At 41.3% G+C, this 15,263-nt stretch overlaps 1 protein-coding gene across 1 annotated transcript; it reads right to left on the bottom strand.

Annotated features, from left to right (window-relative positions):
- Positions 1-11,615: 11,615 nt before the first annotated feature.
- Positions 11,616-14,946, bottom strand: LOC308334070 (uncharacterized protein; the record flags this gene model as incomplete). The annotated part of the gene is made up of 7 exons (XM_080790658.1): positions 11,616-11,701; positions 12,138-12,314; positions 12,444-12,713; positions 13,175-13,289; positions 13,748-13,839; positions 14,600-14,717; positions 14,815-14,946. 7 exons carry the CDS (start codon positions 14,944-14,946, stop codon positions 11,616-11,618), a joined length of 990 nt encoding a protein of 329 aa, XP_080646784.1.
- Between the last annotated feature and the right edge of the window lie 317 nt (positions 14,947-15,263).

The following is a 15,263-nucleotide window of genomic DNA, read 5'->3' as shown; positions in this document are numbered from 1 at the left end:
AATTGGATAAAAAATTAAAAAAATATGACGCTAAGTGGAGAAAGACCCAAGTGAAAAATAAGATCACCCACCGAGCTGTGGACAGTGCAAGAGTTGCAGTAAGTAAATCTACATATATTTAGATCTTGAAAAAAGAATAATAATAGAATATCATGTAAAAAGTTAATAGAAAAGATCATTTTAAAAGTGAAAGTTTGATATATTATAGGTTCATTGCACATGAAGTGAAATATTTAAAACCTTTTTTTAATCTTAATTATGGCATACAGCTAATGAGAAAAACATCCACACCCGTGTGAAGTGAGGGGTGCTCTTATCTGTAAAACAAACATTGAGACAAAACAAACATTAAACCTGTATATAAGGAGGGGCTAGGGCCTCTCAAAAATAAAAGACCAATCAAAACAAGATTTATAATGCGCCTACAGAAATGTCAACCATCTGAAAAGTAGGGTTACTTTTGAACAAATTGCTTCGTCAATCGGCTATGGCATGGAGGCAATTAGCCAGGTTTGATTTGGTAGAGGTCTTCAGCACTACTGTGTGGTTGGGTCTGGTGTCTCATCTTCCTCTTAGTCCAGCAGCCAAGGTGGACGTGTGGGAAATTTGGTATATAGTATTTATTTTATTATATATACATTCATGAATCCACTTGCTGACCGGCTGTTGGTATTGAGCAATATTTTTTATAGGGGTTTCTTGTGACCCTACCATTAGCATGGCAGACAAAAATGTCAAACTTTCCTTATGCTTTAAGTAGCATGTGACGTGTCAAACTAGGGGGTTTTCATGATTCTAAATCCATTCCAAGCATTCGTTTTTGACAAAAAAAACACTCCTTATTCAACCATAGACGTCATGACAAATGTGATGAGGTCAGCACATTTTGGGCAAGTGGCTATGGCTGTTTTTAGCCCATTTTGTGAAAAGCTAATGGTTTGAATGTATTCATAATCATGAAACCCCCTAGTATGACATGTCACATGCTACTTAAAGCATAAGGGAAGTTTGAAAACTTTGCATACCGTAGGATGTTAATGGTAGGGTTGTGACCCTACCAGACAAACCCCTATAAAGAATCAAGTTGCTTGATTCAGGGGGGTGAAGCAAAGCATCGTTTGTGTTAGTGACTAAACAAACATCAATTTCTCTTCATTGTCAATGGCGTTTTTAAAACAAACATTGACCTAAACACAAACATTAAACCTGTATATCAAAAAATGATTTTTTTCAAAAGTCGGCCTCCTGGTGGCGCTATAACAGGCTGTTCTGGGAAACTTGGGGCAGAGGTTCATCGTTTGCATCCAGGGAGTGTGCACGCAAAATGTGGCACCGTTAACGGTGCCGGAGATTAGCTGGTAACAGACGGACGCACGCACACACGGACGGAGTGCAAAACACACCCTGGGTGGACAAATATCTAAATACTGAATCGAGCAACTTAAAAACTGTCAAGCTGGGGTTTTCACACAAGCCTGTAGGCGATAAAATCACTTCTTATAAACCCTAGGAGACTAAACATGCGTGATTTGTTATCATATCTATTTTTTTGGGATAAGTCACGATGAAATATCAATGGAGAGTACCTCAAGTTGCCATGTATTGCTGTACTTCAAGGGTTGTCCTTAATTAGCAATAATGTAGTGGTACCAACTGCTGTTCTTCATTTGTTCATTTCAGATTACAAAACTTGGGAGTTTGGGCTTTAAGCCAATCTTATTCTTTGCCCGAAAGAATGAGAGGAACAATACCTGGAAGGCAGAACTCATGGTGTCCCCAGGCATGGATATGACAGTCCAAAAGGATCTTGTGAAAAATATGAAGTGTGCATATCAGTATCTCCTCGAATCTCCATGTAAGTGTGTGTGTGTGTGTGTGTGTGTGTGTGTGTGTGTGTGTGTGTGTGTGTGTGTGTGTGTGTGTGTGTGCGTGTGTGTGTGTGTGTGTGTGTGTGTGTGTGTGTCGAGCCCAACGACCTTACAGGCGAACGTATGAATCATGATAACTAGTCTTTAAGTATATGATGTATCGCCATGTTTTATTCATGCTTATAAATCGCTCTGGATTAAGAGCATCTGCTAAGTGTTTGTGTGAGCGCGTCTTCGTTAATAAGTACACGTTTAAAATTAAAGTAAACATGTTAATTGATTAATCACAGGGAGTCAGCAGCAGGACCTCTCAGAGGAGCTGGACGTCCCAGAGGAGCAGCAGGACGTCCCAGAGGAGCTGGACAGTCCAGGCGAGGAGCAGCAGGACGTCCCAGAGGAGCTGGACAGTCCAGGCGAGGAGCAGCAGGACGTCCCAGAGGAGCTGGACAGTCCAGGCGAGGAGATTTCACCAGTTGAAGACGTTCCTCCTCTCTCTGCTCCCACCCCACCAGACTCTACTCCTACTCTTTCGAGTCCAGAAGAGTTTCTCATCCTTACCCCAGTTCTAGACATTCCTCCTCTCTCTGCTCCCACCCCACCAGACTCTACTCCTACTCTTTCGAGTCCAGTAGAGTTTCTCATCCTTACCCCGGTTCTAGACGTTCCTCCTCTCTCTGCTCCCACCCCACCAGACTCTACTCCTCCTCTTGCATCTGCATCCGCATCTGTCTGTGCTCCCACCCTACTGCCTCGCCAGAAGAGAAGAGGAAATAAGCCAGTGCCAGTGGATAGGAATCCTAAAAAAAAAAAAATCTCTGCTCCCACAGACTCTACTCCTCTTGTGAAGGCGGTGAACAAAAAGAAGAAAGTCGGTACGTTTTGCTTAGTATGGTGTTACTACTTTTCTAGCCTCTAGGCAAATATTAGAGTTTTGCCAATTTTAAAGTTTTTAAACAGGCTATTGTTATACAAGACCCTACATGTTCTCTGGGACCCAAGGATTAATGTGGTTAAGCTAATGGGGCTCTGTGAGTGAAACTCAGATGATTAATATGTGTTTGCCAAAAACTAGGCACAAACTCACATGGACACAAGTGTAAAATGCTGCCGATATTAACAAAGGCCCATGGCTTAATAAACTGTTGTCTTTTCATCATTTAAGGTTGCAAGACATGTAACAATTACCAATTAGCCTTCAAATACAAGGAGATACTTGGGAGAAGGCTACACGAGGTAAGAATGTAATATATACTGTATGTAATTTGTATTGTAACAAAGCTTATGGCCCCTATACACTGTACGATATTTGCTCTGATTATGCTGTTGGGAGCATTTTAGGCGCTCGCTGACAAAACCCCCGCTCTAATGCAAGATCGGGCTTTGTCAAATATTGTCAAAGCCTAATAGTCTCACAGTGTATAGATACAGGAAGCAGAGAGATTGAGTATGGGAATGACATGTAGCAAAGGTCTGACCTGCCCTGGAATCAACCTTTTTGATTGATTGATTGAAATATTTATTAACAGTTTGCAGAATTACAGTACATTTCAAGCACAAACTCAATACAAAGACTGTTAACTGCGGGAGCTAACTATTTCCGTAGACAACGCCCTGGTAACGTCTGTCCCAACAGCCAGGAATCTTGGTGTTGTCCTGGACAGTCAGCTCTCGTTCAAAACTCACATCACAGCTGTCACTCGATCCTGTAGATTCACACTCTATAACATACGACGAATTAGACCGTTCCTCACCCAGGAATCAGCCCAGCTCCTAATCCAGACAACAGTCTTGTCAAAACTCGACTATTGTAACTCCCTCCTTACTGGCCTACCAGCATGTGCACTTAAGCCTCTCCAGCTGATCCAAAATGCTGCAGCTCGCTTGGTCTTCAACCAGCCAAAATTCTCACATGTCTCCCCCCTGCTCCGCTCCCTCCACTGGCTCCCGGTCGCTGCCCGCACAGAATACAAAACTCTGATGCTGGCATTCAAAGCAACCAAAGGTATGGCTCCCCCATATCTTGCAAGTATGATCGAACCCTACAAACCCTCCCGCTCACTCAGATCAGCCAACGCAGGGAAGCTGGAAGTACCCTCGCTAAAAGCGCCTGGACAACGCTCCACACGTCCCAAACTCTTCTCCCTTCTGGCTCCAAAACTGTGGAATGCACTTCCCATTGCAGTCAGAACTGCAGCATCACTCCCAATCTTCCGCCGTAGTCTGAAAACCCACCTTTTCAGACTCCATCATGGCCCATAGCACTTACCCCACCCCCTTAGATAGCAGTTCTGTAGACTTAGATAGCATTTGATACAGACTTATAGCATGTTATGTAGACAGCATAAGTGCATTGTATGTAGTCATAGCACGTCATAGTACATATGTATAGCATAGTAGTATAGATGTATAGCTTATATGTATAGTTTCATTATAGATATACCACTGTTACTTTCTTAGCTTACGCCGGTAGTTTCATGATAAATGTTTTTATGTGATGTATTCCCATGATTTTTTGTTCTTGCTTAATGTAAATCGCTCTGGATTAAGAGCGTCTGCTAAATGCCTAAATTGTAAATTGTAACTGTGAGTGGACGACCCAATTAAGCATTACACTTGTTTACAACAGGGTCCACCATGTTCAATTCATCAAAACATTTAGAGACGTACAAATAGACACTTCTATATAGTTAAAGAACAGAACAGGAATTCATCATAAAGGATGCAAAAAGGGAAAAGAAACATATACAGTGAGGGAAAAAAGAGGGGGTGGGGGGGGATTCAGATTTTACGGGGGCCAGTTTCGAATTGCAGCCGTCCGTAGGTGCCCTTTGAGAGCGGTTTTGAAGGAGTCAAGGGATTCACATGTCTTAATGACTGTTGATAGGGCATTCCACATTTTGGTGGCATAGGAACGAAAATAATGTAGTCCCTTGTTTGTGCCGAATCTGGGTTTTACATGGTTTGTTGCACTCCCTCTGGGGTTGTGGGGACTGACTGTCAGGCGGTAGTACTCCCCATAATAACTTGGCTATCAGCACCACAGAATGTTAATGTTCATGTTAATTTGTCTTTTTGCTGAACATCACTGAGACAAGAAACAGTAATAAAATAATGGTATGCCTTAACCAGTGATTTATTATACTGTGTGTGTGTGTGTGTGTGTGTGTGTGTGTGTGTGTGTGTGTGTGTGTGTGTGTGTGTGTGTTACAGCTGCCAAACGAGCAAGAGAGAGAGAAACAAGTGTTAGTGCGTTGGGAGCCTTGCACCAGTGGATGGTAAGACATTTGTCTATTTACACTATTTGTCCTTCCAGAGGCAGTGGTTTCTGGCTGATAGTCATTAGTCATGCACGTTCAAGGGGTGAACGTATAATTCTAGTATACGGCATATATGGCAGCAGATTTTCCTGAACACTGCCGATCAGAGCGGGTTCCACTTGGACAGGACTACTCAACGAAAATCCAAAAGTCCAAAGGCTGCAAACTAAAAATATCTGTTATTTTGAAACATTATTTTTTTTTATTTTGTAACAGACTACACGTCTAGTTTAAACCTCAATGAACAAAAACATTGTGATCAATTATTAAGTTACAAAATTGGAGTCCTCATTTACAAATTGTTAGGAGAACATAGGGCCATATCTTTGTTTTGGAACAAACACTACAATACTTACAATTATGTTCAAAACAATCACGATAACTAATTATATTTTTATTGATCATGACGGCCCTGACGGGCCACAGATGCAACTAGAACTGCACTCTGTCGGGTGCATACTTGCTTGTTGCTTGTTGCTGTATCCGATAATAGTAGGGAGATATCCATATAGGGGTATGTCAAACTCCAGAACATTAGGGCTGCATGATAATGTTTTCCCCTGTACACCAAATCTCTTCAACAAAAATAGATGATCTACACACCTTGTAGATCTTTTATTTTCTTCAATGCTACAAGGGTTCAAGTTGTTAAAACAAAAGAAATAAATCCTATTACACTTAAGACTTTGCAGCCCATGTTCTAAATTAATTAATTTCATTTTATTTATTTCTACTTTTACAGTGGCAAGACCTGGGAAAACAGCTGGGAACCAGCAAGGAATTACCCAGCTGATGTCTGGACCATGCCTCTGATATAGCCTTAAACATGCTCTGTTCTCATTAAAAACCATTTGCACTTTGAATGTTGTTTCTTCCAAGTTCTTCAATTTCTGTATGAACCTCATGAACAGAGGTGATTATAGTTTACTACAGTATGTAAAGTTATTGTGCCCATATATACCTAATTTCACTACTTGTATTCCTAAAACTAATTATTTTCACTTTTTATTTTGTCCCAGGGGTTCTCCATTTTAGCCTGTGACATGTACTGTAAACGGTAGTCTATCACACCTGGTTGGTGACACATCCCCAATGTATTTATTACAGTATGTCTTTCACTTTACAGTTATATATGCCTGCTCTAGCAATCTGCACTTGGACTGACAGAATTTGTGTAATGAATAAACCATTTTAAATATGTATACGGTAAGTATAATGTACAATGTAATGAACACTATTCTGTCAAATGAATGCAGGCTACTATACTGGATATGAGCATGATGCTGTATACTGTACTGTAAGCAATACAGTCAGCTGCAGTTAGACTATACAACCTATGGATAGTTGAATGAATAATTATGCAAGCTACAGTAAATCAACACCAACTATTATGACCATATAGGCTGTAAAAACGTGTTAATGTCAGTAAGTCATTAAATGCTTCACATAATGCTTGTAGTTTTGCACAACTTTCTCCATTTAACCTTAAAGTCTATAAACGTTCAGATTTCAAATCATATTCATAAGTGGTCTTCCTTATTGTTCAATAAAAAGCATTTTAAGCATTTTGTGGCCATGTTCTCAAAACGTTATAATGTATCAGAATGCAATACAACTCCCATCGCATGCTTGTCTAGACAATAGCTGACGATCGGATTAAAATGTTATTTATTGAATAATAAGGAAGATAGGCCTACATGTACTTATAACCACCCGAGGAGAATTGTAACATCCATGGCCCTGGGGTGACCACTTATGATTTGAAATCTGAACGTTTATAGACGTTAACGTTGTAAATGTAACAAGAGCACGCACTCTGAGAAGGACCTGTCTCCATCAGCGGACATGCCAAATGCTTCGTCATAGAACGGTAGCAGTTGACGAAAATAACTGATCCACAAGCTCACCAGTCATGATGCCAATTGACGCCTCTCTTGGTACTTGGTTAGACAGGACTATAATGTTGGTTTGTTTATTATTGAATCCATCTACTACTGTAGTACATGTAAACTATACAACAATTATGTTGCTGACCTTTGAACCTTATAATTAATATGTTTTACTGTAATTCTGCAAACTGTTAATAAATATTTCAATCAATCAATCAATCAATCAAGGCTTTGATGTTCTATGACAGTGATACTCAACCTCAGGCCCGCGGGCCACATCAGGCCCGCGGGACCATTATGACTGGCCCACCAATGAAAATCTAAAAAAAAGAAGAAAAAATGAAATAAAAATAAATAAATCTGAATGAAGTTATCTTTAATTACATTATTATAAGTAATACTATTAGAGTTGTACTATTACTCGAACGAAAATAAAAGCTTGGGGGGGGGGGGGGAGATGCAATGCAAATGAAAGACATATACTGTGTATCCCTATTCCCTGACATAATTTTATAGCTAAACGGACAGAATTCTATTTTATTTGAATGATGAAACCCAGCTACCATTAATAGTTGGAAATGGAAATTGCGGAAATGGAAATTGAGGAAATTGCGGAAATGGAAATTGCGGAAATTGCAGAAATGGAAATTGCGGAAATGGTAATTGCAGAAATTTCTCTTCACTTATAGCTATCTATTTTCAGGTAGATTGTTTTATTTTACTCAGTCAGCCATATCACTACTCATTTTTTTTCATGAAAAAGGTCATAGCTGGGTAATCTATTTTCAGGCAAATTGTGTTTATTGTATTTTATTTTACTCAGCCATAACAATTTATTTTCTGTTAACCAACTTGCTGGCTGGCAGGCAGGCAGACAGCTACTCATAGACAGGCAGACAGACAGACAGCTACTCATGGAGAATTGGACAGGCAGGCAGGCAGTCAGACAGCTACTCATAGACAGGCAGACAGACAGCTACTCATGGAGAATTGGACAGGCAGGCAGACAGCTACTCATGGACAATTGGACAGGCAGGAAGGCAGACAGCTACTCATAGACAGACAGACAGCTACTCATGGACAATTGGACAGGCAGGAAGGCAGACAGCTACTCATAGACAGACAGACAGCTACTCATATAGACAATTGGGCAGGCAGGCAGACAGCTACTCATAGACAGGCAGACAGTAAGACAGCTACTCATTGACAGACAGACAAATAACTACTCATGGACAGACAGACAGACAGACAGGCAGGCAGGCAGGCAAAGAGCTACTCATGTTATGTTATTATGTTATTATGTTATTATAACAGCTACTCATGTTATGTGCAATAATTTGTGCAGTTATGGAAACAGCTCTTTGTGTTTATGCAAGAAAATGTAACACATTTATTTATTTACATATTGTGTGCATGCACATTGTACTTTGATACATTTTGCGAAAATAAAGCAATTGAAAGAGATAAGTTATCAAGTATCATTAATGTCGTAATTTTATCTACTGGCCCCTGGCCCCTTGCCATTTTTGTAATGTGGCCCACAGGTAAATCTATTTGAGTATCCCTGTTCTATGACATATCCTTCCAACCTCTATGAGTCTAATAGTCTGGCCAGCCAGCCAGCCAGTCAGTCAGTCAGTCAGTCAGTCAGTCAGCCAGCCAGTCAGTCAGTCAGTCAGTCAGTCAGTCAGTCAGTCAGTCAGCCAGCCAGTCAGTCAGTCAGTCAGTCAGCCAGTAAGCCAGTCAGTCAGTCAGTCAGTCAGCCAGCCAGCCAGTCACCGATATGCACTGTCCCTCCTCTGTATGTGTCCAAACCATCTCAGTCTGGCCTCTCTGGCTTTATCTCCAAAACATCTGACATGCACTGTCCCTCTGATGTACTTGTTCCTGATCCTGTCAATCCTTGTTACTCCCAGAGAGAACATATGGTCACATATTTCAACACATCACTCATTTTACCATAACGCCATGCAGGAGTGAGCGAGTGGCCGAGATTTGGGGTATTGGAATTTGGCATACAGTATGTCTTGGTGCACTCTCCAGCAACGTGAGAAAGGAGGGCTGTAACTGTGTGGTATCATTTTTGACCCAGATCTGTTATAATCATAGTTATAAAGCATTATAATCTGTTTAAGAGTGGCATGCTACTATACTGTACAGCTATCACTTGGAAACAGGCTGGTCTACAATGATTAACATAAAATAGGTTTGTGCTCCAGAAATGTCCCAACTTGAATGATGTCCAGTCACACATTTGTCATCAAAACAGTGGGAATGCAACTGCAAGTATATGTTTTGCGGTTTTGTATTAACAAAATTGTTCAAATATTTCATAAGAACATTCGTATAATACATTTGAATGAAAAAATAATTCCATGGAAAGCATACAAGTAGCTTTAACTCATTTTTAATCACAATCACTGTTTGGCACATTACAGGTTATATGGATTTATTAATCATGGGAGGAAACATGAGTCACCCAGAGGTAGCACAGGCAGAAGTTATTATAACAGATACACAAGAGAATAGAGCAATAGATGAAGACCTACTGTAATAAGAAAACAAGCCCCTGGGGGTTTTGCGTTATCAGATTTGCAACCTTACTCGTTTCTTAAAACAGTCTTTTATACTCTATATTTTGGAAAAACATGTTTGCATTATGCAAAAGTCTGTTTAATAGCACAAAACAATTAAAAATATTGCCAAGAAAGCCTCAAATAGTGATGCAGTATCATAAAAACATAAAATTCTGACAATTTTATAAAAAACCTATGTATGTGGTTCTCAAACATTTTCATGTCAAGGACCCCCAAAACTATATGTAACTGGCCGCCGACCCCCATCTGAAAATGTTGTTCCAGGGACCACCCAGAAGCAAAGATATATATATATATATATATATATATACATTTGCTCAACACATTCATTCCATGCACTAACACATGGTTGGCCAACAGTAAGCTGTACCAGTTTACTGTTATGTGGCTTATTTCTACCCTATATGTTTTCAGATACAAATTTTAGCGTGATGTTTAAGTTGAAACCGAGTAATACACTGTCTGGATGTTATCTTGAATGGGAATAAAAACTGAGGATTTCTGTAATCAATAGCAGCTGTGTTGGACAGTGTTGCACGGATGCGCCGATATGGGGAATTAAACGGGTGAGCTTCATTTTTATTGGCTTTTATCGATGTGTATTTCTCTGTGTATTCCCATTTTTTGGGCATCCATTGTTAGGTATGGCCATATGATGACCACGGATATGGTCTCAATTTTTCATTTCACTACTATCAAGTCCATGATGATGCCCACTTTGGGCACAGCAGTGGTGGTGGTGGTGCAGAGAGGGAGAGCAATCACCACCGCATCATACGGCAAAAAAAGAGCGAAAACATGGTAATCCAATATATGGGAGGAGTCCGTCAAGGACAGGGGTCTGGTGAGGCTTTAAGAACGTGCTGTAGGAGTGGGTGAGAGAGCGAGAGACAGAACCACAGGAGAGCTAAACAAAATCGTCATCAGACATGTCGGAGCCGCTGTCATAATCCTCATCCGAGTTGTCCAAAAAGGTGACGTTCTCTGCTCCACTCAAAGCCTGCATGTAACATGCTCGTGACTGCATCATCACCTTTCTCATGTCCCACTCCTTCTTGAGTATTATGCAGTGCAGACCTCTCAACCCATCTTCACTTAGGTCCCAGGAGTCTTGGGGGTAGAACACAAAATAAAATCTGTTAGTAACAGTAATCATCAATGGTGTGTATTATATTCATGATCAGGGATGGAGCATGTGGCATCATCAGGGATGTCATCAATATTAAGCCCATATATGGAGATCCAAACTCTACATCTGACCTCAAACCCTTAGATCTCCATATATGGAGCTGACCTGTTCAGACATTCCATATGTTGATCTTTCCCCATCCATCCTTCCTCTTCGATGTCTCCCTTTTGACTGATACCAGTCGATTTAAACTCTAGACGGGCCTGGCCCAAAGTTATTAGTGCAGCCATGCCCGGCAGCCGGCAAAAACTTAACAGGCCTGAAAATTAAGATCTTACCAGCCAGCGCTCGCCCAGCAGTCTGCCGTTACCCAGGCGGAATGGCGGATGCGTGCGTCTTACTGGTAATGTATTTTAAGTATATTGTGGCGACTGGTACACACACCCAGGAGACAGAAAGACGTTTGCCTATTCCAAGGCGTTTAATCCCAAAGACAGTTTAACAAACAGTGGCTTTAAATCATCACTTTCACGTATTGGCAACACAAGGAGGTAAGATAGACAGTTATGTTCAGTTCCTCTTTCTTGCCGGACGATGGTGCTCTAGAGTCGTTGTCGCTGGACCAAGTCTCTGGACTTCAACGGGCGTCTGAGAGCGTGATTAAACACAGTCGGTCTGCTGCCCGGTGGCACTCAAATAAACATGGGAAGTACGTTGCTACTCAGCTTGTGGACGAGCGCTCTCGCTCCGGTTCCTCCACCGTGTACTAGGGTCGTTGTCGCTATTACTCCGTCCTTTTCCATCCCATGCATGTATTAGTATATGGATCCGATCCTCCTCTTCACCAGTCTGTCATAGTACAGTCTGTCATAGACGTGCTTAGCGCGTCTGTCATACAAGCCTGGTAGGAGAGAGGACAAGAGGTAATCAATATTATGCTGTTCACTGTTCATGTTAGTCACATAGAATGTGCTCGTGAACGTGGTGCTCGACTCACCGCCCAACTCGCCCGATAGCGTGTTGTTTCACCCCTGGAGCCTTCATCTGAAGTGAGGCAGAGAGATCTGTCTTTTGAACTGTGGCGCTCCTTTGACTGAAGGCAGGTGACGCGCATTCCAGCTGATCAAGGAGGTGACGCGGTACATACCTTCCCTCTAGTACCCGCCCTAGAGGTTGGTGCGTTCCTCTTCTCTCTCTCTGCCTCTGCTGGCCTCCAGGGGTGTGCCTACCTGTTGGGCGGCGTTCTGCCATCGAGACACCACAATATCTATAATGAATTATAGACATGCATAGGATGCATAGAAAGTTTTAGCAAAAGATGTTATCGCAATACATACTTGTCATTGTTCCAGAACAAACAATGCAGGACATCTCTTTCAGGTCACGGGCACAAGCTGAAAGAGTTCTCCAGTGATGCTCCATCTCGGTCACAAGGATTTCCTTCTCCTCCTTGAGTCTCCTTACTGCCATGATGGTGTCAAACGCCTTTCTCTTTTTTTTGAGTCCGACATAATCTGGAATGCATTTATGACAAAGATTCACAGGGATTAACGAATTGATGCTTATAACCACCAACTCAACGAGCAAGCGAGTATATTATGGGTCATTACGTGTCAAATTTGTAAACAGACTAGTGTACACACCACCGTCTTGGAGCTGCCATGGCCATGCTGTATCCACAGTCAGGATTGTGTCCATGCACAGGGATTCTGTGCTAGGAACCATCGCATTGTACCGCTCCACAACAGAAGTAAGGATCTCCGTCTCCCTCCTTATCTTGGTACGGAGCCTGGCACGAGCTTTGTTTCCATCGTTGTCTCTATAGAGACGCTGAGACCTCCGCTTGATACTGGTCACCATCATCTCAATACTGTTGGCCAACGCATCTGGCTCATCAGCAGTAGTTGTTGTTGCTGCAGAGAAGAAATGAGTGTGTGTACAAAACTAAATTATAAGATACAAGGGTTAAGTGTCAGACAGAAAAAGCTATTAAGGAATGTTCTCATTGACCATGAAATATTTTTTCTCTAATGCTACTCTCTAATGTCTATTACTTTGGCATCAGACAGTGACACAGGTCATTGAAAGCTGCTGTTAAGGGTTTGGAGTGTTTGCTGGAGACCAAAATACACAATGCTCACTTAAGCCAGTTGCACACCAAAAATCATATATATATAGATATTCCACTGTTAGGTTCTTGGGCTTACGTATGATTCATGATGACTATCTTTTATTTGATGTATTACCATATTCTTTGTTCTTGCTTAATGTGAATCGCTCTGGATTAAGAGCGTTTGATAAATGCCTAAATTGGCTAAATACCCTACCTTATTCTGGAAAACAAAATGTGCATTAACAATAATAATTTTCTCACTTTCTGCCCACTCCTGGACGTCCTTCACCCAGTCTTCCAACTGGCTCTCAGCCACTGCAAAATCAACCTTCATTGATTCCAGGTTCTGGAGCTGGCTTTGAAGATCTTTAACGCACTACAATGACAAAGAAAGACAAGAAAACAAATGTTGTCTCAAACATGTCAAATACTTTCACATGGAACATTAAAGTGGAAAACCAATCATTATCAACATTGAACTATGTCATTATACCTTAGAGTTGTTGTGTAGAACGATACAATTTCGTGATGTCACTGATCACATGACAATCTAATGGTGCATTCACACGGGCAGATTAAACAATACAAAAACGCGTTGTGAGATTTGAAGCAGATACATTCATCGTTGAGCCTTTGCAACGTCATGTCGCTGCATGGCTTCCTTTGACAATGAATCGTTTAATCTGCCTCCTGTGAAGGCAACATAAACGGAGGTTTATGCTAAACAGAAGGGGGGACTTTTTCATTCCTTCGACACTAAGGTATATTAATGACACAGTTCACTGTTGTAAATGAGTAGATTTCCCCTTTAAAGAACATTACTGATGTCATTACCTTCCGATATCGGCGAGACAAAGAGGTGGCTAAATTGGCAAACTTCTGTTGATTCCAGCGCATTGCCATAAGCGTCAACATGTCTGTGCGTCCTGCAAATATAAAAAAGTTGCAAACATTAACCAAACTATTTTGCCGATTACATGGTCACGAGGGTCAACATGTCTGTGTGTGATTCAAACTGAAATTGATGTTTAATATCATCATAATATAGGTTAACCCATTTAGAACTGAGGATGCATATGTGTCACCTCATTGTTTTAAAAGCTTTAACCATAAACCATTATTTTTTGCTTTATCTGTTGAAATATAGAAGCTTAAAGCTATGAAGTGCTATTTTTTTGTGCAAATCCTTAAATATATATTCTTTCACAACAACATATTGTCAAATAGGGGTATTTGGGGATAATTATGTGGGTCCTTGACATACAAAAATTTGAGGACCAGACATTTTGTAGAATTTGGTCCCAGGTGTTAATGGGTTAACACATTTGCGAGTATGATTATACAGTATATGTAATGACCATTTCCTGTATTAGCAGGGAGCTGTCAAAGGGCTGGTATAAGAGGCTCCTTGAGGAGGTCTTATAGAGAGGATCTGTATCTTGCCTTCGGCGTTGGAAGTACCTCCTTTTTATATTGCTTGTAGTATATTATTATATTATTGATCTTCTTTCTACTGCTTCTTCTTCTGACTGACTGACTGGCACACTTCTTAGTCTGACTGACTGCTGAGTCTGTGCCACACTTTATAGGGTGACATGACGTTGTGGCCTGACGTCACGCCACCGACCGTTTCGTGACAACAGTATATGCACATTTTTTAAATGTTGCAGTATGTGGTCATCTCACCAGCTTTAGACATGTGCTTGGTGGTCACTCCAATCCTTGAGAGGAAGGCGTTACATTGCTCCACCTCCTCCCCTAGTGTCTGACCCGCGCCATCCTGGTATTGTCCACTCCATTTCACCTGGGTAAATATACAACAACAAATACAATGCACAGATGATGTTGACATCCATGTGCTGGTGTTCTGATAAAGAAATCACATGAGAATGTTTCCTTACCTCACATTTGAAGTCGTGGGCCTTGGCGTGAAACACTGACAAGAAGGGCTTCATGTCGAGAAGCTGTTTGAGCTCTGGACATTTGTTGCTGACCTTTTGCAGGTAGGGCCAGTATTTGCAGGCCACGTCCATGCAGAAGAAATTTATTTTCCTGCTGGCCAGCTGGTTCTGTAGGTACAATGGGTACGCAAATATTTCCCCCCTGAACATGTTAAGTGCCCCGTGTAGCACTCCATGCCTGCACACTGCCAGCTCCAGCCCCTCCTCGTCAAGGTTACTGGTGGACTTTTTGGACGTCTCCCTGGCTGCAGACCACTGACCACCACAAACGCCTCTTCCAGAGACCTACAATATGGAAAATGGATAATGAAAACATTTTCGTATAAGCAATGAGCTTATTGTAAAAATCTACGAGGGAACCTAGGGTACCGCCGTCCAAAATTCAGAAA

Source organism: Protomyctophum bolini (genome assembly GCF_963924005.1).
Source record: "Protomyctophum bolini genome assembly, chromosome: 19".
In the NCBI taxonomy this organism is placed as follows: domain Eukaryota; kingdom Metazoa; phylum Chordata; class Actinopteri; order Myctophiformes; family Myctophidae; genus Protomyctophum; species Protomyctophum bolini.
The sequence above is the reverse complement of the archived record's forward strand: the minus strand, read 5'-3'. Positions and strand labels throughout refer to the sequence as shown.